This window comes from Phyllobates terribilis, unplaced genomic scaffold (assembly GCF_046119375.1).
Source record: "Phyllobates terribilis strain yellow unplaced genomic scaffold, ASM4611937v1 Scaffold_12__6_contigs__length_324123572, whole genome shotgun sequence".
In the NCBI taxonomy this organism is placed as follows: Eukaryota; Metazoa; Chordata; class Amphibia; order Anura; family Dendrobatidae; genus Phyllobates; species Phyllobates terribilis.
This window is the reverse complement of record NW_027362772.1, coordinates 8,399,740-8,427,440: the sequence shown is the minus strand read 5'-3', so window position 1 is coordinate 8,427,440 and position 27,701 is coordinate 8,399,740. Positions and strand designations below refer to the sequence as shown.

At 45.2% G+C, this 27,701-nt stretch overlaps 3 protein-coding genes across 3 annotated transcripts in view; 2 read left to right on the top strand and 1 right to left on the bottom strand.

The window, feature by feature from the left end:
• LOC141171879 (uncharacterized) overlaps positions 1-27,701 on the bottom strand; it is a 307,194-nt gene that overhangs the window by 250,193 nt on the left and 29,300 nt on the right. The window lies entirely within an intron of this gene.
• Positions 7,018-8,796, top strand: LOC141172926 (oocyte zinc finger protein XlCOF29-like). The gene is made up of 3 exons (XM_073657542.1): positions 7,018-7,099; positions 8,078-8,224; positions 8,354-8,796. Exons 2-3 carry the CDS (start codon positions 8,147-8,149, stop codon positions 8,624-8,626), a joined length of 351 nt encoding a protein of 116 aa, XP_073513643.1. The 5' UTR covers positions 7,018-7,099; positions 8,078-8,146; the 3' UTR covers positions 8,627-8,796.
• LOC141172925 (uncharacterized) lies at positions 8,399-26,071 on the top strand. The gene is made up of 5 exons (XM_073657541.1): positions 8,399-8,533; positions 9,059-9,099; positions 9,183-9,280; positions 9,479-9,569; positions 24,530-26,071. The coding sequence occupies exons 2-5, from the start codon at positions 9,066-9,068 to the stop codon at positions 25,561-25,563; spliced, it is 1,257 nt and encodes a 418-aa protein (XP_073513642.1). The 5' UTR covers positions 8,399-8,533; positions 9,059-9,065; the 3' UTR covers positions 25,564-26,071.

The following is a 27,701-nucleotide window of genomic DNA, read 5'->3' as shown; positions in this document are numbered from 1 at the left end:
GCTATTGGTGACATGCTTTGGTTGTCCTCTAAGAATCTGCGATTGAGGATTCCTTCGAAAAAATTGGGTCCCAAGTTTGTAGGGCCCTTTAAGGTGCTTCAGATAGTTAACCAATCTGCTGTTAGGTTGGAGGTTCCTACCTCCTGGAAGATTAATCCGGTGTTTCATGTTTCTCTGTTGAAAAAAGCTGATGTGTCGGTTGGTGACGCCTCTGCCACTGTTCCTCTGGTGGTGGAGGACGGGGAATATGAAATTTCCCGCATCCTAAATTCTAGACGGTATAGAGGGAGTTTGCAGTATCTCGTCGCTTAGAAGGGTTTCGGACCCGAGGATAACTCATGGGTGAGGGCGGATGATGTTTCCGCTTCCAGACGTGTCAGAGCGTTTCACAGAAGGTTTCCTGATAAGCCCGATCCTAGGGGATCCGGATGATCCTCTTAGAAGAGGGGGTACTGTTAGAACTCTCCTGTTAGGTTTTTTCTAGTTTGCTGGTCACATGACCATTTTTTCCTATTTAATCCGGCTCCGCCCTCCTGGCCTTGCTGGACTTCATTGTATTTTCTACTCTTGAGCTAGCTTGGTACTCTGTTACCTTTCTCTGTTAGTTTTGCTAGGTCTTCTGACCTCTATGTTCTATGTTGTGTGTTTGTCTTTTACTGCTACAATTTCTGCTAGGAGGTGTCCAACTTTATCCCAGTCCCTAGTTCTTGTAGGGATCCCTCCGTTGCATCTATAGGTCTTCGTACAGACTAGCCGAGGACTTTAGGGGGTCTGATCGCAGGATCAGGTTCCCCGTTACATCGTAGGGATCCAGTTTAGTTCTATTGTAGGGACAGATCTCCTGTCTTTCCTTAGTGCTTGTAGCAGATCATAACATATAGATCCCCAAGTATTTTATTTAAAATTTTAATACAAACTGATGACACATGCCCTAGATGTGGTCAAAATGACACCCACCTGATGCATATGATGTGGGAATATTGGCGACTACTGTAATGTGGTGATCGCTCTTGTACTATCTGTATTTGTGACACAACTTCAGTTGGAACCTAAAATCTGTATCCTGAGACTCCTGGGAGAGGACGTAGACCAGACCCCCATATGGCAATAGCTAGCTCCAGAATATTATTCCAAGCCTGATAGTTGTTGGCACTACATTGGATAGACCATTCTCCCCCAACGATAACAGAACTAAAATCCAGGATAAATGACACTATGCTTGGAAAGGGAGCTTATATATGAAGAAACGCTGTCAAGAAATCCATACACATATGGAACAATGGTTAATTACCCCCGGTATTGCTTCACAAAACCTTCTTAGAAATACTATACTGGACCGTTTGTCCATTTCCTTACAGTAAACCAGGAATTTATATCCTTATACCCAAGGTGTCAGCGAATAATAATTGTCTCAGTCCATATAATTGTCCCTTCTTAGATATATTCTTTTTCTTTTGTTGTCCCAATAGGGAAAAAAATAATCCGTCAGGAATATTTCAGATATTTATGTACAAATGTAAAATTACTATTCCAAAACCTTGTACTATAGAGCGATATTGGGATTTGTATCATTGTACACCGGTTGTTGTATTGTTACTGGTTATTTATTTTTATTTATTTGTTTTGTCACAAAGTTTGTTTACAAAAAAAAATGTTGGTAATTATTTCTTTTTTCAAAATGATCTGATTGAAAATAAGAAAGATGCGAAGGTCATTAATAGATCAAACATATACAAAATATCAAGATCGCATGCAGAGGTATTCTTACAAATTCGCAGATAAATGTGGTCTCACATTGACAAGGAGGTTACATCCACACATGCAAAGGACATATGTATCCAAAATAAAAGGGGCACCCGGCTATAGACTCATAACCCCACTGACATAGAGGAAGCATTTCATTGCTGTTATAGCTCACTATATAATATTCATGGACAATACCACGACGTGTCGCCTAATAGTCTTGAAACAAAAATTGACAAATATATTATGGACACTACCGTTCCTTCCTTACAGACCCCCGAGCAGGAGGTACTAGACAAAGCTTTCACTGAAGGAGAGATATGAGAGGCCATTAAATCATTCCCTATTGGGCAGGGAGTTAAGGAGATATAGGGAAAGAGAAAATATACCTGTGTAGCTTATATAATGAGAGGACAGATGTGTGACACAGTGTCTTACCAGAGAGATCTAGGACTGTAAAGAAAGACAGATACGATAGGTATCCACCACATCATAGACAGCCCCAGTGTCAGAGGAATACAGGCATACCATAGGATTTGTTCAGGATTTCCTAGGTCTGGTGTCCTGACGCGGTATTCACCGCTTGTCAGCGTGCGGCGCCTGTATCAGAGAGCACCCGGAAGTGTTTTATACAGGCATGCAATGAGCGTGCAGAGACCCCGGCCAATAGGAAAATTGTGACCACGGCGGAAGTGACGCTATCGGTTGCTAGGTAGATGAATATCCGGTCATGTGATGCCTATGGTGCTTTCCAGAAGGGCGGAAGTATGTGTTCCAAGCTAGTGATAATACTATATAGCAGAGATATCACGTTCCAAGGTTGAGTACTATGTTTTAAATGGATACAAGGTGGATATGGGAAATGCAATGGAGCGGAAGAGGGAGAGTGGGATGATCCAAATTAGTAGGACCAGCGGAAATAGAATTTGATGTTCCAGAAAGGGGTTAATAGGATATTAACATTGGATCTAAAAAACAAGAAAAAACATGTCAATATCTCTCCAAACATGTAAACTGTCCTGACGGTTGGGTCGGGAGAGGAGGACTACTACTCCTCTCATCCGACCGCTGATAACAGCGAGAGCGGCGCTGCTGAGGGCAGCAGTAGTTTTCCTCAGCAGAGCCGGCGTGCCCGCGGTGAAAAAAAGAAAGAAAAAAAGTGAAAAGAGAAAAAAAAAACTTATGCTCACCTGTCCGGCGACCCCCGGTGTCCTCGGTTGCAGCAATGCTCTCCTCCCGGCGGCTGGCGTTATACTGCTGGGAGTGCGCTCGCTCCTAGCAGTATACTGTGCTTCCAGGACCTGTGGTGACGTGAGCGATCAGCTGATTGGTCACGTGACCGATCAGCTGATGATCACGTGACCTCACCCTGGGAATACTCTCAAGTTCTGAGTGGTAAGCTCACCGGGGCTGATCTTAAGCTGATCAACCCCAGTGACCTCACTCCTGCACAGCAATATATACTGACAGGAGTGATTTTACACTCCTTGTCAGTGTACATTGCTGTCTTTTACAGCAGTGACATCAGTGATTGGGTGAATGGCACTAGCTGACACTGAGCTCTTTTCTTTGGTGATGACAAGATGTCAATCAGACCTTTTCATGACCAAACATAAGTAAAGTAAAGAGTTAAATAAACACACAGACATAAAGCAAACACTTTATTTGAAATACAACAGGCACATTCTTTAATCATTTAAATTAACCAATATACTCAACCCAGTTCTGACGGTAATCCAAGGGTTTAAGCAATGTCCCACCAAATAACTTTATTTAGCTCCAAAAAATGCATAAAAAATCAAGGCAAAACCGCACATTTTATCCGCAGCATTTTTCCTGCCAAGGAGATGCAGAAACGCTCAGGAAATTTCTGCTTCAAATCCTGATCGTGCGCACATAGCCTCAATCTCAAAGGCAAAGAATGATCTCCTTAGGCACTTTATAATAGTCCTGGAAATCTGACGTAGTCTACAAATGGATACCTTAAAAACATAAAAAGAGAGTTAAAAAACAAGATACTGTCCCTTGTTCACCAATTTATTAGAAAATATGGATCCCCCGCAGGTTCGACATAGTTCAGCTCTTCCCATGACGTTCCCTGAATCCGTTGATAAAAGTGTATGGAGAGTCTCCATAGGCTTTTAGCAGCCGCTACTCCCGGTTCCTGCTGCACTCTGAGACCCGGCGGCTCTACACAGCAGTGACTTCAGTAACTATACTGCTCATCAGAGTCGCCGGGGCACACTGTCCTCTGTTAGACCTGGCGACTCTGATGAGCAGTATAGTTACCAACGTCACCGCTGTTCAGGGCTGCCAAGTCCCACAGAGCGTAGCAGGACCCAGGAGTGACTGCTGCTAAAAACCTATGGAGACTCAGAACAAATCTCCATAGGCTTTTATTGACGGATTCGGGGAACGTTGTGTGAAGCACTGGATTACATTGGACCTGTTATTTTCTAATAAATTGTTGAATGAGAGACAGTGCCTTGTTTCTGCTTCTCTCTTTTTATGTTTTTCAGGTATCCATTTGTGGACTACGTTGGATTCAGTGGACTACGTCAGACCTGCATGTTTTTTTTTGTGTTTTTTAGTAAATTAGTGACCCAGGAAAAGTGCTGGGAAATGTTTATTCAAATGAAGTATTTTTTTGTGTGTTTTTATTTTTGATTGCTGGGACAGTAATGGGGTTGTCTTATAGACACCTCTTTATTACTAACATCAGGGCTTGATGCCAGCTATGATTTGTGACAAATTACAGCTGACATCAACCCCAAGACCAGGGGCGGACCTACCGCCCGTGCAGCCCGTTCATTGAACGGGAGCCCCCAGGGAGAGGGGGCCCCTCCAGCAGGGCCGCCATCAGGGTATGACTGTCCTGACTCCAGTATGGGGCCCGGCCGGTCGGAGCCCCCCTCTTGTGTGTCTCCTCATGCTACCCCCGTAGGGCCAGCGTCAGCACCCGGGCAAATGCCGGGGCCCTGAGCAGGCGGGGGGGCCCCTCACCGTCGGGCACCCCACGCACTATGGGACCCGTGAGCGGAGGAGAGCGGTGTCAGCGCCCGCTCCCCCCCCCTCTTGCTCAGGGCCCCGGCACAATGCTTACCCCTCTCCGTGCCCCTGCAGCAGCTTCTGCATCCTCTGCGGCTGCTGCACTGTGACGTCTCAGGTCAGAGGGCGCGGTGACGTCTTTACACCGCGCTCTCTCCTGAGCAGTCACAGCGCAGAGCGGGATGAGGCCGGCGACGCTGGAGTCCAGAGCAGCGGCAGCAGGTGAGACGTGAGGTGAGTATTTGATTTTTTTTTTTTTATTGTGTGGAGGCCTGTGGCAGTATAAGGGAGTGGGGTGAGGTGGGGGTGTGTGACTTCCTGCATGGGGCATTAGAAGGGGGGGTGTGACATCCTGCATCGGGCATTATAAGGGAGGGGGGGTGTGACATCCTGCATGGGGCATTATAAGGGAGGGGGGGTGACATCCTGCTTGGGGCATTATAAGGGAGGGGGGTGACATCTTGCATGGGGAATTATAAGGGAGGAGGGGTGTGTGACATCCTGCATGGGGCATTATAAGGGAGGGGGGGTGACATCTTGCATGGGGCATTATAAGGGAGGAGGGGTGTGTGACATCCTGCATGGGGCATTATAAGGGAGGGAGGGGGGTTGTGTGACATCCTGCATGGGGCATTATAAGGAAGGGGGGGTGTCATCCTGCATGGGGCATTATAAGGGGGGTGACATCCTATATGGGGGGGAACAGCCTGCATGGGGAATTATGTGGGGGGAACAGCCTGCGTGGGGCATTATGTGGGGGGAACAGCCTGCGTGGGGCATTATGTGGGGGGAACAGCCTGCATGGAGCGTTATATGAGGGCCAGTATTCTGTATGGAGCGTTATATGGGGGCCAGTATCCTGCATGGAGCGTTATATGGGGGCCATATCCTGCATGGAGCGTTATATGGGGGCCAGTATTCTGTATGGAGCGTTATATAGGGGCCAGTTTCCTGTATGGAGCATTATATGGGGGCCAGTATTCCGTATGGAGCGTTATATGGGGGCCAGTATCCTGTATGGAGTGTTATATGGGGGCCAGTCTTCCGTATGGAGCCTTATATGGGGGCCAGTATTCTGTATGGAGCATTTTATGGGGGCCAGTATTCTATATGGAGCATTATACGGGGGCCAGTATCCTGTATGGAGCGTTATATGGGGGCCAGTATTCTGTATGGAGCGTTATATAGGGGCCAGTATTCTGTATGGAGCATTATATGGGGGCAGTATCCTGTATGGAGCGTTATATGGGAGCCAGTATTCTGTATGGAGCGTTATATGGGGGCCAGTATCCTGTATGGAGCGTTATATGGGGACCAGTATCCTTTATGGAGCATTTTATGGGGGCCAGTACTCTGTATGGAGCATTTTATGGGGGCCAGTCTCCTGTACGGAGCATTTTATGGGGGCCAGTATACTGTGTGGAGCGATTCGTTGGTTTCTGAGCTATTGTGGAATTTACAATAGATATCGCTCATGTAATGTAAGAAGTGAAATCTTTGCATTGTACTATATATATATATTTCTCTGCGGTATCTGTGCATCATGAATCGTGGTATGTGTTAAAGGGGCCCACTGAGACTCTTTCGCCCAGGGCCCACAAAAACTTGGAGCCGGCCCTGGGCCCCCGGCCCCATGCTGAGCGCTAAGCGTCGGGACATCTCAGCGCTGCTTTCCTCTGTGTAGCAGTGCAGCGCCCCTATGCCGCAGGTGGTTTTAATTGCATCAGGATCTCACTTGCCCACACATAAGCAGACGGAGGTCTCTTAGAGAGGTATTCACATTGTTAGGTCCTGACATTGAGAAACGCCTTACCGCGGCTGTCAGGTACACATGAATTGGCCAATTTATGCGCTAAGATTTCTCATTTATTTCTAGATTCTACAGCAGTAATGCTATTCATATTTCATACTTCATATTTACATACTCAGCGTTACAGTGTGCTACTTTGTTTTTTCATCGCCATATAGTAGACGTCCGGTAACTGGTGATAATCACCTCATGTGTCGTCTATTTGTCTCCAAGTACAAAATCCCACGTTACATCCTCACATAAAACTGTAGAAAAGGCGGCGCGGGGTAATTGTGCCAGAAGTGAGGGGCAAATAATGGCGGAAATGTCCCTGACTGCGGAGACGTCTCCATGTAGAGTCTTCACCCCGGATATCAGGACAGGAGCCGCGCAGTTCACACTGTGCATCCACTGAGGCCCCTGATCATGTGACCCCTGACTCCTCCCCTCCTGTGACCTCATCACAGGTCCTGTGCGCACACAACAGCCATATATGTGGTGGCGGCTCTGCAGGTGGAGGTATGTGGAGACCCCCATTACTGGGCGCAGGGGGCATTAACCCCTTCAGCACGGAGGCTCTTTGGGGGTCTCTGTGTGGTGTGAACAGTGAGGTAACAGCTGTGGACAGAATGCGGCTTCGCTGGTTCCCGTCCACATTAGGTCCCTTCAGACGACTGCAGGATGAAGGACAGAAGCCCAGAGACGTCCTCACACAATGGCCGTTCCTTCTCTCCTAGTTCCCGAACAGTGATGTAGATACTGGTGATAATCGCCCCCATATTCTCTTTATTCCTCCGGTGCGATGGATTTACCCTCCAGTTCAGCAATGCTCCTCCGCCATCTCTCCTCCACCTCAGCTATTTACCCTTTCACTGCCACAAAACTGAACGTTCTTACAGTCCACATTGTGTTCTCTTAGAAAATGTGTGGAATCGTTGGAGGGGTTAATGGCCGCGGGATTAGTGGGGTCTCCTATGTGCTCATTAATTCTCTGCCTTATTTACGGGAGGAGCAGCCGACATATCTGACCTTACATCCCTGACACTGAATACCATATGCTACAAATTCACTGCTGCAGGCGATCCATTGTTTAATGAAATGTTTTTATTTAATGTGATTAAACCTATTTCTTGTGTTCGGCATATTTACATGGTGAACATTCATCAATGCCGCATTGGTGAAAACCCAGAGGTGTAAGGCAGGTTCTCGTTATCGGCTTCTCTTGGCATTAAACCAGGAGACAGGAGTTGTGAAAGGGTCGGGGCCGAGAACAAACAACCATCTCGTGAGAAACACATTCAGCTGCCGACTCCGAGGAAGAAACTGCTTGTTGTCTGTGGCCTAAAATATAAAGGTTTTATTACTAGATGTAAAGAAGAAAACTAAATACTGTAAAATAATAAATCTCCTCATATGTTTCCCCTTATTATCTCCAGTAATTGTATTATTACACAGGATTTTTATGATTTTACATCGGCTCATCTTCTTCTCGTTCAGGTCCGTACAATATCGGATCCTGTCAATGAAGATCTATATAAGAGAATTTTCCTTACGGACCCATCAAATATGGATATGGACAGAGAGAAGATGGCGGAGAGGATATTACACCTCACCCTAGAGATCCTCTTCCGGCTTACTGGAGAGGTGAGAGATTCTGATGACGTCACATTACATCATTCTTATCTATGGGAATAACAGATGGACAGAACTGGAGAGGTGAGGACTCTGGAAATGTCTGCAGTGAGACTTATTAATGTGTCTCTCCATAACCAGGATTACACAGTAGTGAAGAAGACCTCTAGTGAGCGCTGTCAGGACCCTGTGTCTGAGGGATGGGGAAGACCCCTGAGCCCAATCACAGGGCCTTCATCTCACCCCCTGATACACGAGGACATCAATGACCAGAAGATCCTAGAACTCACCTACAAGATGATTGAGCTGCTGACTGGAGAGGTGACACTGCTGGGAATGCTGGGACATTATACAGTAACGCTATGGAGGGATCGAGGGGATGACGGTATCATTGTATGTGTCAGGTTCCTATAAGGTGTCAGGATGTCTCTGTCTATTTCTCCATGGAGGAGTGGAGTATTTAGAAGGACACAAAGATCATAGAATCATAGAATGGTAGAGTTGGAAGGGACCTCCTGGGTCATCTGGTCCAACCCCCTGCTCAAAGCAGGATTCACTAAATCATCTCAGACAGATGTCTGTCCAGCCTCTGTTTGAAGGCGTCCATTGAAGGGGAACTCACCACCTCTCGTGGCAGCCTGTTCCTCTCATTAATCACCCTAACTGTCAAAAAGTTTTTTCTAATATCTAATCTGTGTCTCCTCCCATTTAGTTTCATCCCATTGCTTCTAGTCTTTCCTTGTGCAAATGAAAATAAAGATGATCCTTCTACAATGTGACAGCCCTTGACATATTTGTAGACAGCTATTAAGTCTCCTCTCAGTCTTCTTTTTTGAATGAATATAGGGACGTCATGATGGAGGTTCCCCAGCCCCTCACATCACCAGGTAATTGACAGGACTAAATACACACGGCCTATAATTATCTGTATGTAAAGAATGAATTCAGTCCCTATATGTGTTTCCTCCAGATCTATCCAGTAAGAGGACAACACCAGAGAGATGTCCCCGTCCTCTTCTTCCACAGGACTGTAAAAAAGAAGATCCCAATGTTCCTCAGGATCATCAGGTAGATGGAGAGAAGGTGTCATGAGATCTCCCCTATGATGTGTAGACGGCTGTGAAGGTCTTGTGCTCAGTCTTGTTTTATCCACCAGTATTATATATTTTATACTTGTGTAATGAGAACGGTGGAGATGGCAGGATTAGAGCTGATCATAGATGTGACTTCTCCTTCTGTCTGTGACTTTTACAATATTTGTTTCAGGGTGAAGATCTGACCCATATTAATACTACAGAGACATATGTGAGGGGTGATGAGCGGTGTAAAGAGGAGATTCCTACATATGACTGCCCAGGTGAGTAGTAACCACTAAATGCAGAGAAGTCACAGATTCTTCTCAGTCACCGGCTGTGGCTGCTTTATCGGTGGTGTAGTCCGGCCATATCACAATCGTGTAATCACCATTTTGCCTCTAGACCACAACATTCTCCTCCACCAAAAACTGTTCAAATGACTTTGGGCAATGGAAGCCCTTTCTGTGCTGCTGAATGTTCACATATGGTCCCTACAAGACTAGGTCAAGTCTTTCTGACCAAACTTCACTTTTATGATCGACAACATTAAATGTGCAGTGAGGGCCAAGTGTGAATTTCTGTACAATAACAACAGAGTTTCCCTTTTACTTTTCAATTTCTTTTAAAATTGACTGACTTCTAACAGGATTGCGATAAACTACATAAAAAACATTACACATGTGCCATGATACAGTGGGGGAAATAAGTATTTGATCCCTTGTTGGTTTTGTAAGTTTGCCCACTGACAAAGACATGAACAGTCTATAATTTTAAGGGTAGGTTAATTTTAACATTCAGAGATAGAATATCCAAACAAAAATCAAGAAAATCACATAGTATAAATTAGATAATTTTTTTCATTTTGCAGTGAGAAGTATTTGATCCCTCTGGCAAACAACACCTAATATTTGGTGGTAAAACCCTTGTTGGCAAGCACAGCAATAAGACGTTGTTTGTAGTTGATGATGAGGGTTGCGCACATGTCAGGAGGAGTTTTGGTCCACTCCTCTTTGCAGATCATCTCTAAATCATTCAGATTGTGATGCTGTCACTTGGCAACTCGGAGCTTCAACTCCCTCCATAAGTTTTCTATGGGATTAAAGTCTGGAGACTGGCTAGACCACTCCATGACCTTAATGTGCTTCTTTTTGAGCCACTCTTTTTGTTGCTTTGGCTGCATGTTTTAGGTCATTGCCTTGCTGTATGAACCAGCCACGATCCATTTTAAATGTCCTGGTGGAGGGAAGGAGGTTGTCACTCAGGATTTTACGGTTCATGGCTCCATCCATTCTCCCTTTGATGCGGTGAAGTAGTCCTGTGCCTGCAGGAGATGTGGTGGCATGGCTCGAGCCCTGGTTTCATGGATTCACTCCACGTCATAAATTCCATTACATTTTCAAGGAATTCAGATTCCTGCACAATCTCTCCTGAAATGAGGGCACTAATAGTTTCTCTACTCTTCTGCTCAGGACTCATCATACCTCCAATGGTCCACCATAAATGAGTGCAACTCTGGTTTAGTGTTTGCGTTCTCCGCTCATACATACGTTCTTGTTGAGGATGTAACATGTTTTTTTCTTCTATGTCTTTTTTTTACAGGTTCATTCTGTATGATAGTTTGATTGTGGTGGGATCATCCGGCCATTCTTATATGAGTCTGTAACACCCTGGTAGTCTATAAAAAAGATCTCCATTGTCTCTTCCAAATGTCCGATATCTAAATTTAAGACCCCTCAGCTCTGCACTATTATAAATATTTCTATTTAAATGTCTAATATTTCTTCTTGAATCACGTCTGATAGAAAATATTGTCCTTTACATTTTTTACTGATGAAGACTGTTGAGTTTGATCATTTCAGTAGATGTGTTATTTTCTATACTCAGTTTTTGACTACAGCAGTTATTTCCCCCTAATACTCTGATTTAACCCCTTCCCGCAGACAGTTTTGTGTTCCTAATCAGGGACCATTTTTCAAATCTGACGTGTGTCACTTTACAATGGGTACGGAAAGTATTCAGACCCCTTTAAATTTTTCACTCTTTGTTTTATTGCAGCCATTTAGTAAATTCTAAAAAGTTATTTTTTTTCTCATTAAAGTACACTCTGCACCCCATCTTGACTGAAAAACCCCCAGAAATGTAGACATTTTTTCAAATTTATTAAAAAAGAAAATATCACAGACCAAATGAGAATCATGAGCTCAAAGGAACTGCCCAAGGAGCTCAGAGACAGAATTGTGGCAAGGCACAGATCTTGCCAAGGTTACAAAAGAAGTCTTCCAAGACCTGGCCTTCCAGCCAGGGCCGGCTCCAGGTTTTTGTGGGCCCTGGGCGAAAGAGTCTCAGTGGGCCCCTTTAACACATACATGATTCATGATGCACAGATACCGCAGAGAAAGATATATATATATACATATACAGTACAGACCAAAAGTTTGGACACACCTTCTCATTTTAAAGATTTTTCTGTATTTTCATAACTATGAAAATTGTACATTCACACTGAAGGCATCAAAACTATGAATTAACACATGTGGAATTATATACTTAACAAAAAAGTGTGAAACAACTGAAAATATGTCTTATATTCTAGGTTCTTCACAGTAGCCACCTTTTGCTTTGATGACTGCTTTGCACACTCTTGGCATTCTCTTGATGAGCTTCAAGAGGTAGTCACCGGAAATGGTCTTCACTTCACAGGTGTGCCCTGTCAGGTTTAGTAAGTGGGATTTCTTGCCTTATAAATGGGGTTGAGACCATCAGTTGTGTTGTGCAGAAGTCTGGTGGATACACAGCTGATAGTCCTACTGAATAGACTGTTAGAATTTGCATTATGGCAAGAAAAAAGCAGCTAAGTAAAGAAAAACAAGTGGCCATCATTATTTTAAGAGATGAAGGTCAGTCAGTCCGAAAAATTGAGAAAAGTTTGAAAGTGTCCCCAAGTGCAGTTGCAAAAACCATCAAGCGTTACAAAGAAACTGTCTCACATGAGGACCACCCCAGGAAAGGAAGACCAAGAGTCACCTCTGCTTCTGAGGATAAGTTTATCTGAGTCACCAGCCTCAGAAATCACAGGTTATCAGCAGCTCAGATTAGAGACCAGGTCAATGCCACACAGAGTTCTAGCAGCAGACACATCTCTACAACAACTGTTAAGAGGAGACTTTGTGCAGCAGGCCTTCATGGTAAAATAGCTGCTAGGAAACCACTGCTAAGGACAGGCAACAAGCAGAAGAGACTTGTTTGGGCTAAAGAACACAAGGAATGGACATTAGACCAGTGGAAATCTGTGCTTTGGTCTGATGAGTCCAAATTTGAGATCTTTGGTTCCAACCACCGTGTCTTTGTGAGATGCAGAAAAGGTGAACGGATGGACTCTACATGCCTGGTTCCCACCCTGAAGCATGGAGGAGGAGGTGTGATGGTGTGGGGGTGCTTTGCTGGTGACACTGTTGGGGATTTATTCAAAATTGAAGGCATACTGAACCAGCATGGCTACCACAGCATCTTGCAGCAGCATGCTATTCCACCCGGTTTGCGTTTAGCTGGACCATCATTTATTTTTCAACAGGACAATGACCCCAAACACACCTCCAGGCTGTGTAAGGGCTATTTGACCAAGAAGGAGAGTGATGGGGTGCTACTCCAGATGACTTGGCCTCCGCAGTCACCAGACCTGGACCCAATCGAGATGGTTTGGGGTGAGCTGGACCGCAGAGTGAAGGCAAAAGGGCCAACAAGTGCTAAGCATCTCTGGGAACTCCTTCAAGATTGTTGGAATACCATTTCCGGTGAGTACCTCTTGAATCTCATCAAGAGAATGCCAAGAGTGTGCAAAGCCGTCATCAAAGCAAAAGGTGGCTACTTTGAAGAACCTAGAATATAAGACATATTTTCAGTTGTTTCACACTTTTTTGTTAAGTATATAATTCCACATGTGTTAATTCATAGTTTTGATGCCTTCAGTGTGAATGTACAATTTTCATAGTCATGAAAATACAGAAAAATCTTTAAATGAGAAGGTGTGTCCAAACTTTTGGTATGTACTGTATATATATATATATATATATATATATATATAGTACAATGCCACAGATTTCACTTCTTACATTACATGAGCGATATTTATAGTAAATTCTACAAAAGCTCAGAAACCAGTTAATCCTTGCAGCGCACAGTGCAGACTGGACAGTATAGTCCTCCATACAGTATTATGGGCCCCATATAACGCTCCATGCAGAATACTGGCCCCCATATAACGCTCCATGCAGAATACTGGCCCCCATATAACGCTCCATGCAGAATTCTGGCCCTCATATAATGCTCCATACAGTATACTGGCCCTCATATAACGCTCCATACAGGATACTGGCCCCCATATAGCGCTCCATGCAGAATACTGGCCCTCATATTATGCTCCATACAGCATACTGGCCCTCATATAACGCTCCATACAGGATACTGGCCCCCATATAGCGCTCCATGCAGAATACTGGCCCTCATATAACGCTCCATACAGGATACTGGCCCCCATATAGCGCTCCATGCAGGCTGTGCCCCCTTCACCTAACGCCCCATGCAGGCTGTCCGCCCGACACACACAATGCCCCCTGCAGGATGTCACTTCCTTCCCCCACATAATGCCCCATGCAGGATGTCACTCCCCCCCATATAATGCCCCATGCAGGCTGTCCCCCCCCACACACACACACATAATGCCCCATGAAGGCTGTTCCCCCCCACATAATGCCCCATGCAGCAGCCATACATAGATACACACACGGCACACCATTAAGTATAGCCCTCCAGTCCCCTCCTATAGCAGCTGCAGAGCAGACAGACTAGGCATGCCTAGGAGGGGACTGGAGGGCTATACTTAATGGTGTGCAGTATGCGTATCTATGTGTGGCTGCACTGGCCGGTCCCTTCTTCTGGCACGGTCTGACCCACTGGTGCCATTCCATTTCCACTATGTGGAGACTGTCACTGGGTGAATTACTGCCATTGCTCCTCCTGTCAGCACACTGCAGTATAAACAGGAAGCCCTGTCTGTGAGAAATGGCAGAGAAGGAATGGAACGGGTACGGATGTTGGTGATGGTGAATCAGAGTCAGACCATTAAGTATAGCCTTCCAGTCCCCTCCTATAGCAGCTGCAGAGCAGTCAGGCACCATCATGCGGCATGCCTACCTCTGCCCTGCCTGCTGCCCCTTCCTTCTCTGCTATTCCACACAGTCAGACAGGATTTCCTCAGATACTGCAGACAGTGCTGTGCTTAGTAGTATTGTGTGTGCTGCTGTGCTAAGTAGTATTGTGTGTGCTGCTGTGCTTAGTAGTATTGTGTGTGCTGTTGTGCTTAGTAGTATTGTGTGTGCTGCTGTGCTTAGTAGCAGTGTGTGTGCTGCTGTGCTTAGTAGCAGTGTGTGTGCTGCTGTGCTTAGTAGCAGTGTGTGCGCTGATGTGCTTAGTAGTAGTGTGTGCGCTGCTGTGCTTAGTAGTAGTGTGTGTGCTTCTGGGCTTAGTAGCAGTGTGTGCGCTGCTGTGTTTAGTAGTAGTGTGTGTGCTGCTGTGCTTAGTAGCAGTGTGTGTGCTGCTGTGCTTAGTAGTAGTGTGTGTGCTGCTGTGCTTAGTAGCAGTGTGTGCGCTGATGTGCTTAGTAGCAGTGTGTGCGCTGATGTGCTTAGTAGTAGTGTGTGTGCTGCTGTGCTTAGTAGTAGTGTGTGCGCTGCTGTGTTTAGTAGCAGTGTGTGTGCTGCTGTGCTTAGTAGCAGTGTGTGCTGCTGTGCTTAGTAGTAGTGTGTGCGCTGCTGTGCTTAGTAGTAGTGTGTGCGCTGCTGTGCTTAGTAGCAGTGTGTGTGCTGCTGTGCTTAGTAGTAGTGTGTGCGCTGCTGTGCTTAGTAGTAGTGTGTGTGCTGCTGTGTTTAGTAGCAGTGTGTGTGCTGCTGTGCTTAGTAGTAGTGTGTGTGCTGCTGTGCTTAGTAGTAGTGTGTGCGCTGCTGTGCTTAGTAGTAGTGTGTGCGCTGCTGTGCTTAGTAGTAGTGTGTGCGCTGCTGTGCTTAGTAGTAGTGTGTGTGCTGTTGTGCTTAGTAGCAGTTTGTGTGCTGCTGTGCTTAGTAGCAGTGTGTGTGCTGCTGTGCTTAGTAGCAGTGTGTGCGCTGATGTGCTTAGTAGTAGTGTGTGCGCTGCTGTGCTTAGTAGTAGTGTGTGCGCTGCTGTGTTTAGTAGCAGTGTGTGTGCTGCTGTGCTTAGTAGCAGTGTGTGTGCTGCTGTGCTTAGTAGTAGTGTGTGCGCTGCTGTGCTTAGTAGTAGTGTTTGCGCTGCTGTGCTTAGTAGTAGTGTGTGCGCTGCTGTGCTTAGTAGTATTGTGTGTGCTGTTGTGCTTAGTAGCAGTGTGTGTGCTGCTGTGCTTAGTAGCAGTGTGTGTGCTGCTGTGCTTAGTAGCAGTGTGTGCGCTGATGTGCTTAGTAGTAGTGTGTGCGCTGCTGTGCTTAGTAGTAGTGTGTGCGCTGCTGTGTTTAGTAGCAGTGTGTGTGCTGCTGTGCTTAGTAGCAGTGTGTGTGCTGCTGTGCTTAGTAGTAGTGTGTGCGCTGCTGTGCTTAGTAGTAGTGTGTGCGCTGCTGTGCTTAGTAGTAGTGTGTGCGCTGCTGTGCTTAGTAGTAGTGTGTGTGCTGTTGTGCTTAGTAGCAGTGTGTGTGCTGCTGTGCTTAGTAGTATTGTGTGTGCTGCTGTGCTTAGTAGTATTGTGTGTGCTGCTGTGCTTAGTAGCAGTGTGTGTGCTGCTGTGCTTAGTAGTAGTGTGTGTGCTGCTGTGCTTAGTAGCAGTGTGTGTGCTGCTGTGCTTAGTAGTATTGTGTGTGCTGCTGTGCTTAGTAGTAGTGTGTGCGCTGCTGTGCTTAGTAGTAGTGTGTGCGCTGCTGTGCTTAGTAGTAGTGTGTGCGCTGCTGTGCTTATTAGTAGTGTGTGCGCTGCTGTGCTTAGTAGTAGTGTGTGTGCTGCTGTGCTTAGTAGTATTGTGTGTGCTGCTGTGCTTAGTAGTAGTATGTGTGCTGCTGTGCTTAGTAGTAGTGTGTGTGCTGCTGTGCTTAGTAGTATTGTGTGTGCTGCTGTGCTTAGTAGTAGTGTGTGTGCTGCTGTGCTTAGTAGTATTGTGTGTGCTGCTGTGCTTAGTAGTAGTGTGTGTGCTGCTGTGCTTAGTAGTAGTGTGTGTGCTGCTGTGCTTAGTAGTATTGTGTGTGCTGCTGTGCTTAGTAGTAGTGTGTGCGCTGCTGTGCTTAGTAGTAGTGTGTGCGCTGCTGTGCTTAGTAGTAGTGTGTGTGCTGCTGTGCTTAGTAGTAGTGTGTGTGCTGCTGTGCTTAGTAGCAGTGTGTGTGCTGCTGTGCTTAGTAGTATTGTGTGTGCTGCTGTGCTTAGTAGTAGTGTGTGTGCTGCTGTGCTTAGTAGCAGTGTGTGTGCTGCTGTGCTTAGTAGTAGTGTGTGCGCTGCTGTGCTTAGTAGTAGTGTGTGCGCTGCTGTGCTTAGTAGTAGTGTGTGCGCTGCTGTGCTTAGTAGTAGTGTGTGTGCTGCTGTGCTTAGTAGTGTGTGTGCTGCTGTGCTTAGTAGTAGTGTGTGCGCTGCTGTGCTTAGTAGTAGTGTGTGTGCTGCTGTGCTTAGTAGTAGTGTGTGTGCTGCTGTGCTTAGTAGTAGTGTGTGTGCTGCTGTGCTTAGTAGTATTATGTGTGCTGCTGTGCTTAGTAGTAGTGTGTGTGCTTCTGTGCTTAGTAGTATTGTGTGTGCTTCTGTGCTTAGTAGTAGTGTGTGTGCTGCTGTGCTTAGTAGTATTATGTGTGCTGCTGTGCTTAGTAGTAGTGTGTGTGCTGCTGTGCTTAGTAGTATTGTGTGTCTGCTGCTGTGTTGAGTTGACTTAGATAGATATATAGTATAGTCAAGTTATGTCTTTCTATTTATAGATTATAGATCCATGATGATGGTTGTGACTATCACTGTGACATCATGTATCCATAGATAGAAAGACATTGATAAGAGTAAGACGTGCACAGAGAAAGTTACCTGCGGTTGGTGGCAGTGTGTGGTGGCTGGCTGTGGCTGGCTGGCTGTGGCTGGCTGTGGCTGGCTGGCTGTGGCTGGCTGGCTGGCTGTGGCTGGCTGCGGCTGGCTGTGGCTGGCTGGCTGTGGCTGGCTGGCTGTGGCTGGCTGTGGCTGGCTGTGGCTGGCTGGCTCGCTGTGGCTGGCAGGCTGTGGCTGGCTGGCTGTGGCTGGCTTTTGGTTTCCGAGGAGCACGAGCTCGGAGGAGGGACCCAGTCAGAAGGCAGTGCAGCTGCGGTAGGAATAGATGGTGCACAGCACTGCCACCATCTGGCTGGATGTCTGCAGCGCTGAGCACTCAATAGCCGGAGGAGAGAGGAAGCTAAGGATGCATCTGCCTGCCGGCGGTAACCCAGGACGCTGCGGGCAGCGCTCACATAGCAACCGAGGTGAGTGCGGGCCCCCCGCTGTCCAGAAGAGGATCTGCCGCCCGGCAGTAACCAAGGACGCTGCGGGCACTACCGCAGCGCCTCTCACACACATGACACATAGTGATAGATTAGCAAGCAGCCCAGATGAGTGGGCCCCCCTTTCTGTCCAGGGCCCCGGCACTTGCCCGGGTGCGTCGGGTGGTGACGCCGGCCCTGCTTCCAGCCAAACTGAGCAATCGTGGGAGAAGAGCCGTGGTGAGAGAGGTAAAGAAGAACCCCAATATCACTTTGCCTGAACTGTAGAGATGCAGTAGGGAGATGGGAGAAAGTTCCACAAAGTCAACTATCACTGCAGCCCTCCACCAGTCGGGCCTTTATGGCAGAATGGCCAACGGGACCCTCTCCTCAGTGCAAGACATATGAAAGCCCGCATAGAGTTTGCTCAAAAACACATGAAGGACTCCCAGACTATGAGAAATAAGATTCTCTGGTCTGATGAGACGAAGATAGAACTTTTTGGTGATAATTCTAAGCGGTATGTGTGGAGTAAACCAGGCACTGCTCATCACCTGCCCAATACAATTCCAACAGTGAAACATGGAGGTGGCAGCATCATGCTATGGTGGTGTTTTTCAGGTACAGAGACAGGACGACTGGTTGCAATTGAAGGAAACATGAATGCGGCCAAGTACAGAGATATTCTGGATGAAAACCTCTTCCAGAGTGCTCTGGACCTCAGACTTGGCCGAAGGCTCACCTTCCAACAAGGCAATGACCCTAAGCACACAGGTAAAATAACAAAGAAGTGGCTTCAGAACAAGTCTGTGACCATTCTTGACTGCCCCAGCCAGAGCCCTGACCTAAACCCAATTGAGCATCTCTGGAGAGACCTGAAAATGGCTGTCCACCAACGTTCACCATCCATGGAACTGGAGAGGATCTCACTGAAGTTACTGGTTCAAGGGCCGCTCTTGCTGCAGTGAGTCATTCTTCCCTGCTCTTCAGCATGAGCTGTCGCATCATGCCACCATTCATGCTCAAGAACACATGTTGCACAGATGGATTACGGCGTGGGACACTATGGATTCTTCCCACTTGGGATAGATGAGGGATATGGTTGTTTTTTTATTTTTGTTTTTTACATGGGACAATGGCTTGGGGGATTAGGTGTTAGGTGAGTATATGTAACGGGGCTGGGTGGTGGAACCTCTGTGCCTTGGAACAAGGAGGGACCCCGAGGGGGAGGTGCTATTCTGGGGATGACCTTGTAATAGAGCAGGTGGCTCCCACGGGTCAGATAGCTGGGACTGACCGGTGTAGCAGGTGGACACAACGGGTAGGTATCAGTCTCTGGGTGAGTAGACGGTTGGTCACGGTACGTGACGGAAGAAGTCTCTTTAGCTGGCAGGCGGGTGGTCACGAGAAGTGACGGAAGAGCAGGTAAGAGTTTCTTGGCTGGCAGGCAGTTGGTCACGGCAAGTGACGGCTGAGCGGGTAAGAGTCTCTTGGCTGGCAGGCAGGTGGTCACGGGAAGTGGCGGCAGAACGGGTAAGAGTCTCTTGGCAGGCAGGCAGGTGGTCACGGCAAGTGACGACTGAGCAGGTAAGAGTCTCTTGGCAGGCAGGTGGTCACGGCAAGTGACGGCTTAGCCTCCAGGAAGGCTAGCAGGCGGGTAGCAGGTGAGCGCTCCCAGGTGAGCGGGCTAGCAGGTACAGCAGGTAGCAGGCAGGTAACTGGCGGGTGCTTCCTGGTCCACATTTGGACTTGCCCATAGACAGACTGGCGGATGCAGGAGACAGACTGTCGGGCTGAAGAGACAACAAGCAGGCAGACAGGACTGGTAGTCAGGCTGGCAACGGGACCAGAGGGCTGAAGCAGAGGTGAGTATGCTTTGCAACAACTTTGCTCGGGCACCTCCATTTTGGAGGAGGTGCCTTATATATGGGAAGTCCTCCGGCTGTTGGCCGGGGACTCCTTAGGACGGCGCACGAAGTCCCTTTAAGAGAGGGGGACCGCGCGCCCTATGCACAGTGCCCGGGAAGGAGCGCGCGCCGGCAGCAGTGAGGAAAGGAGCGCTGGAGGACACCGCGCGCTGAACAGGAAGGTGAGAGGGACGGCATCTCTGCCTAGCAGAGGGCAGAGACGCAGATGCTACAGTATAAATTTGCTTTTTTATTTTTGTTTTTTTGAACAGGACATTGGCTTCAATGGATTAGGTGAGTATAACTGTCTTTTTATCTTTAAATAAATGTGTTAAACATAGTGTGGGCTTTTATTTCTAATTGCTAAAATATATTTATTTCTGTATATTGTAATAGAGAACTTTTTATTAGATGCGATAGTTTAAAGAATATATCACAATATTCTTATAGGAAAATGTAGCGGTTTATCCTTGGATTGTTCATTATAAATGATTGCAGTAGTTACATAAAATAGGTGAAATAGTTACAAAGTGATTGTCCATTATTAGCTTATTAGTTTAGATTCACCCATCTTTTTCTGGGATCCTGGATGATAGGTTGCATCTGTCTGTGTCCAGCACGTGCTTCAGGATGACACCATGCATCTGGGCCTTGTCAGCTGTTTCTTCAGCATGGGGATCCTACGACTGAGCTGTTTAGTGTAGAATGGAAAGAGAGCCCCTCCCTATGTCTTACAGGGGTTATATAGGCCCCTCATAGCATCTGCTCTTTATATATGGCACTAACTTACACTGAGCTAAGATTAGCACTTTGTGATGTCAGCAAAAGATCCTTGCACGATGGTTGATGCAATCTTATGCAATGTATGGATACAGAATAAAAATTAATATCCATATTTAATATTTAACACTAATAAAGGATTTTTTTTCTGGCTGTTTTTTTCAAAACTTACTATGGGGTTACAAATGGGGGCGTCTTATAGGTGCCTCTCCATTACTAACTCCTGGGCTTCATGTCAGCTACCAATACAAGGCAGACATCAACCGCAACCAAGTTACCCCATTTGCCACCGCACAAGGGCAAGTGGGAAGAGCAAGGCTTAGCACCAAAATTGGCACATTGTATTGATGCCCCATTTCTGGGGCAGCTGAGAGCTGATCTTATTAGCCTCGGGGGAGGAAGGAGGGGGCAGTATCTATGGCTCCTTACCTGGCTAGTAATATCAGCCCACAGCTGTCTGTTTAGCCTTTGCTGGTTAGAATTTCTAGGAGGACCCTACATCAATTTTTTTCTGGGGTTCCTCTGTAATCTAGCTAGTAAATGCTAATCAAACAGCTGTGGGCTGTTATTAATAGCCAGGGAACATTTTTGGCTACTGGCCCCTTCCCTGGCTAGTAATATCAGCCGCCAGTGGTCGGCTTTCCCTCTGCTGGTTATAAAAATGACGCTGGAGCCCACGTCATCTTTTTTTTATTTAAAGGGAATCTGTCACCCCCTGGGAGTTATCAGACCTCTAATATGGGCATCCAGGTTATAGAAATGTAAATCTATACTTATCTGTATGTCCCATATCAGAGCTCTGATAGCAGAGAAATATATTTTTATTAAATCATTTTCCTGAGCTTGGGCCCGGTGACGTACAGGGGCGGGCAGGGGAGGAGGGGAATATTTAAATTAGGCATATGGGCAGGCATTTCTTGGCGTCCCCTGATGCCATGCTCAGGAAAACTGATTTAATAAAAGGATATTTCTCTGCTATCAGACCTCTGATATGGGACATACAGGTAAGTATAGATTTACATTTCTATAACCTGTATGCCCATATTAGAGGTCTGATACCTCCCAGGGGGTGACAGATTCCCTTTATTTCTTCATTTTACACTGGATGTACTCAGCTGGGGCTGAATACAACTCCCTTCATTGACAAGGGACAATGATGAGAGTTGGTTTCAGCAGCCAGCGCTTGGTATCAGTGCTAACTGTACTGCTTTTCCCAGGCGCCGGTACGTGTCACACTGACATACGGACTGCACACTGATGTGTTACACGGACATACAGATACACGATGTCACCCATATGCCACAGAGATGTCACATACGGATGGCACATGGACACAGACCATGGATCTCACCAGTACTAGTTTTTCCTATATGGGAATCACCAGGACATGTGAAGGAGGCCTAAGAAGGTATATTCTTCAGCCAAGGCCTCAGATGCCAATCTATGTATTGTGACAGTGGCTCTGTTAGTGAATCTATGCCTGCCACAATTAGGGTGGCCCATAGGGGCTGTCAAAGATTTGTGGAATTTTGGAATAAAATACCAATTGGCTTTTTTTGGGTACATAATACGTTTTTCAGCCTTCTTTTAGAATTTTGCCGAGCTCTACAAAATTTTGCAATAAAGATTGTAATTTATTTCTAAACTTAAAGTTCATTGCGGAAAAATCCGCAGCATGTCCATTAATTTTGAGGAAACGCAGCGTTTTTGCCGCCATTGACTTGCATTGAATCGCATAATATCCGCATGACTACATGTGCACATGTGGAGATTAAGCGATTCAATGTGCGGATGGTACCCGGGTCTGGAGAAGAGGAGACTCTCATCCAGACCCGGGTACCATAATACCTGTAGTTAAAAAAGAATTAAAAGAAAAGAAAAGCACCCAGTCTCCTGTACGGTGCGTCCGGTGTCTTCGGCGGCTCGCGGTGGTGTAAAAGGACCTTCTATGACGTCATTTAGTCATGTGACAGGTCACGCGACCGCTGACGTCATGGAAGGTCCTTTTACACCACCGCGAGCCGTCGAAGACACTGGAGAAGGAGACCGGAGGCCATCGGAAGGCGAGTATGATTTTTTTTATTTTTCGCCATTTTATTCTTTTTTTTGCTATTTATGCTGCATTTGCAGCATCAGAACTTGGTCACACTATATAAATCCATGCCGGTTGCCGGTTGAATGGATTTATATAGTGTGACCAAGTTGTCACGCACTTTCCAAGTGATGCTAAAATCGTTTGGAAAAGCGCTTGACAACTCGCATGCGGAAATGCGACAAACGCTTGACAAACTCTTCCACCTGGCAGGAAAAACGCATGTACAATCCGCATGTACAATCCGCATGTACAATCCGCATGTACAATCCGCATGCGTTTTTCCTGCCAGGGAGATGCAGAAAAAATCTGGAGAATTTCAGCATCGTGGGCACTTAGCCTAAAAAACTTTACTTCAGGTTCTCAGATGCTGAGTGTGAATTCTGTTCTGTAGGCAGATAGCAAAGTCGCATCTCTTTGAAGGGAGACAACACTGAGTCCTTGATACCCGATCACACCTGGAGTCTCTGCTGGTTTTCTGGATGTAATTAAAGGTGCGGCAGTGCTGAATATTTTAAACAGATGGATTTTTTTTACTGCTTTAAAAAAAGTCAAATTGAATATTTGCAAAGTCAAATTCATTCATTAAACAAAAATGTAAGCCCTGTAATAACAGTGAAGTGTTCGCCTCATCTATCATGAAGTCAGTCAAGTTACTAATAGTAAGATCTTTTGTATAGTTTCCGTCCAGTGTCTCCAAGCAACTTGCTTCTATTTTGTTAATGTTTTTCTTGGGTCGTGTCCTCTGATCGATTTCCTAAAAGGATATTTAATGCACCGGGTGTGGAAAATGTTTCAGAGATTTTTTGCGGCGGTTTCTGGACAGACTGCTGGAAACTTTCTGATGTGCTGGAGTCTGAATCTGTAGTCCAATAATCAGTTGATCTTTTTTTCTGATATTTCCGCTGTCTGATTTTTTTGTTGACCCCAGTGGAAAATCCGACCAGCGTTATAATCTGATTTGTCTCGTAAAAATGTATCTATCTTTCTTTCTCTGTTTTATTTCCGTCTGTATAGGGACCAATTTCTTCTCTAATTTGGAGAAAAACGTTGTAACTGGATTATTTGTGCCTCTAGTGAGAAGATGAAGTTCTATTTTTACTTTTTCCAACTCTATGGCTACTTCATTATATTCTTTTTCGTTCTGCTTAAGGGTTAAATCCATCAGATTTTTTTGTGTAGTTTAAGTGTATTTTTTTCCCAAGATATCACAAAGTTCTTATTTTTGGGAAATTGAAACACCTCTTTGAAGACTCAGAGCGCCCTAGGGACTCCTTCACGTTCCTGATTAGATTTAAGGGAATTAATCTTCCAAAATAGGCGGTATCTCCTTTTCCGCTAAATGAGTAATTCTTCTTTCCCGAGACTGGATACTGATGACCTGTAACTCATAGTTTTGGTTGCAGTCCATAAAAATCGCACCTGTGTCTGCACATAGTGCCCAGATTGTGCTCCAGGAGACACACACCATAAATGAAGAGGGTTCTTCTCACTATAGTAATGCCAAATACATGGATGATAAATGTGGTTTGGACGCACTGCAAGGCTCAGAAGAGAGGGGGAGATCTGACTTTGGGAGAGCGGATATTGCTGGATTGGTTTATGGAAGCCATGTTGCTTTTCAAGAGCCTTTGAGCCACTAATAATGTGGAAATCTCTGTTTTTCCACTGACAGATGATGGACCTGAGTGGGGACTTCATTATTGTGAGATGTGTAGAAGTTTTTATTGGTATTATTTTCACCTACATAACATTGTTTGGTGACTTTTTATTCCATATTTGGGAGACAGAATGAACAAATAGTTGAACACTACGATTCACTGGTTCATCCTATGAAGTTTTCTATTAGACTGTGAACTGTCATTGTCTTAGTGAATAATTCAATATTTTTACATAACTTCCCATTTGTACGGACAGTTTAAGTAGAAATGTTAAAAAATATAAATTTCAAGAATATTTTATTCAAAAATAATAATTGGTTTTATTCTTGGCAGATGACTGTACCAGGAGATCAGAGGGACAGCTGACATCTTCAATTTTTATATCAGATGATCTTGAGATCCCACAGGATACAATTGAAGTGAATGCCATTACTCCAGATTTACCATCATCCCTTCACAGCAAAGATCAATCATCTGATCCTATGAAACAGGTCCTGTCTTCTGATTCATTACCGACTACTAAGGAAAATCAAACTCACAAGATAAGCATTAAAAAACAAACTGCTCCTAATGCAAAGAAGCCATTTTCCTGCTCAGAATGTGGGAAATGTTTTAACCAGAATTGGATCCTTGTTAATCACCAGAGAACTCACACAGGAGAGAAGCCTTTTTCATGCTCCGAATGTGGGAAATGTTTTGTAAAGAAATCACTCCTTAATAGACATCAGAGAATTCACACAGGGGAGAAGCCGTTTTCATGTTCAGAATGTGGGAATTGTTTTGTACAGAAATCACTGCTTATCTCACATCAGAAAACTCACACAGGAGAGAAGCCTTTTTCATGCTCAGAATGTGGGAAATGTTTTAACTACAAATCAGTTCTTGTTAATCACCAGAAAACTCACACAGGGGAGAAGCCGTTTTCATGTTCAGAATGTGGGAAATGTTTTGTAGAGAAATCAATCCTTAATAGACATCAGCGAATTCACACAGGGGAGAAGCCTTTTTCATGTTCAGAATGTGAGAAATGTTTTAAGTACAAATCAGTGCATGTTAATCACCAGAGAATTCACACAGGAGAGAAGCCGTTTTCATGTTCAGAATGTGGGAAATGTTTTGTAGAGAAATCACATCTTATCCTACACCAGAGAACTCACACAGGGGAGAAGCCTTTTTCATGTTCAGAATGTGGGAAATGTTTTAACTACGAATCAGTTCTTGTTAATCACCAGAGAACTCACACAGGAGAGAAGCCTTTTTCATGTTCAGAATGTGGGAAATGTTTTAACTACAAATCAGTTCTTGTTAATCACCAGAGAACTCACACAGGGGAGAAGCCTTTTTCATGTTCAGAATGTGGAAAATGATTTAACCAGAAATCAGATCTTGTTAGTCACCAGACACTTCACACAGGGGAGAAGCCGTTTTCATGTTCTTAATGTGGAATATATTTTACGAGGAAATCAGCTGTTAATAAACATCATAAAAGTCACACAGTGAAGGAGCCTTTTTCCTGTTCAGAAAGTGGGAATTGTTTAACCATAAATTGATTTTTGTTATACACCAAATAACTCACTCAGGGGAACAGCCTTTTTCATGTTCAGAATGTGGGAAATGTTTTAACCCCTTTCTGATATTTGTGGTAATAGTACGTCATGGTGCCTTGGGCCTATTGGGCCAATGACGTACTATTGCTTCATGTGGTGATCACACCCGCACACAAGCGGTGCGGGCCGATCGCCGCTAAGTGTCAGCTGATTGTCACAGCTGACACCCGGTACTATGTGCAGGGAGCGGTCCCACATCGCTCCCTGCACATTAACCCCCGAAATGCTGAGATCGAGGTCAAGGAAAGGGAAGAGTCGATACTTACCTCCTCTGCCGGTGTCCCACGCTATCTGCGGTGGCTCCCGGATGTTGTTATGACGACCCGATGTCGTCATGACAACATCCGGGTCACCAGACAGCAGGAAGTTACTTTGGTCATGCGCAGTGCATGACCAAAATAACTTCTCCCTCTGCAGCTGTGACAGCCTGGATAGCACAGGGATGCTGCTGCATTCCTAGGCTATACAGGCGATCTGAATGAGAAAAGTGAAAGTCCCATAGTGGGACAATGTGTAAAAGTACCAGAAGTCTCAGAAAGTGAAAAAAAAATTTGTAAAAATATTTAAAGAAATAATCAAAAAAAAAATATATATATATACTGTACCCATAAATAAATATTATTGTGGAAAAAAAAAGCAATAAAATTACACATATGTGGTATCGCCGGGTCGAACGACCTGACCTATAAAACTGTCCCACTAGTTAACCCCTTTAGTGAACACGGTAAAAAAAAAAACACAAAGCAAAAAACAATGCTTTATTATCATACCGCCAAATAAAAAATGCAATAAAATGTGATCAAAAAGACTAATGCAAAATAAAAATGGTACCGCTGAAAACGTCACCTTGTTCCCCAAAAAAACAAGCTGCCATACAGCTCCATCAGCCAAAAAATAAAATAGTTATAGCTCTCAGAATAAAGAGATACAAAAAAATTATTTTTTGTATAAAATAGTTTTTATTGTGTAAAAGCGGCAAAACATAAAAAAGATATAAATGTGGAACCAATGTAAACGTACTGACCCGAAGAATTATGCTGCCTTATCAATTTTACCACACGCGGAACAGCATAAAAAAAAACAATTCCTGAATTGTTGGTTTTTGTTTAGTCTGCCTCCCAAAAATCAGAATAGAAAGCGATCAAAAAATGTCACTTTGCCTGAAAATGGTACCAATAAAAACGTCAACTTGTCCTGCAAAAAACAAGCCGTCACATGACTCTGTCAGCCAAAATGTGGAAAAATTATATCTCTCAAAATATGGTGATGCAAAAACTAGTCTTTGCAAAAAAAAAAAGCGTCTTTTAGTGTGACAGCTGTCAGTCATAAAAAACTGATATGATTCTGGTATCGCTGTAATCGAACCGACCCGAAGAATAAAGTCATCTAATCAATTATACCACACGAGGAATGGTGTAAAAAATAAACTTTAGGGTTGGGCTAGAGTTAGGGTTGGGCTATGGTTAGGGTTGGGCTAGGGTTAGGGTTGGGCTAGAGTTAGGGTTAGGGTTGGGCCAGGGTTAGGCTAGGGTTATGGTTGGGCTAGGGTCGGGGTTGGGCTAGGGTTATGGTTGGGGTTGGGCTAGGGTTATGGTTGGGTTAGGGATGTGCTAGGGTTGGGATTGTGTTGGGGTTGGGATTTTTTCAACAGTAAAGAAAAAAATGACGACAATATGGCGACTAGTGTTGAGCGCAAGTGCTCGCTACTTCAGTTTGCATCGAGAGCTTGGGTATGCACCGAGTATTGCGGGTGCTCGAGTCTCCACCCCATATGTTTTGCCAAAAAAAACTTGCGGGAATTGCCTGCCATGCACAAGCGATCCCCCGCATGTTTTTTTTGGGGTGTCTAATAACCATGAAACATGCGGGCGGGAACTCGAGCATGTCACTTGAGCACC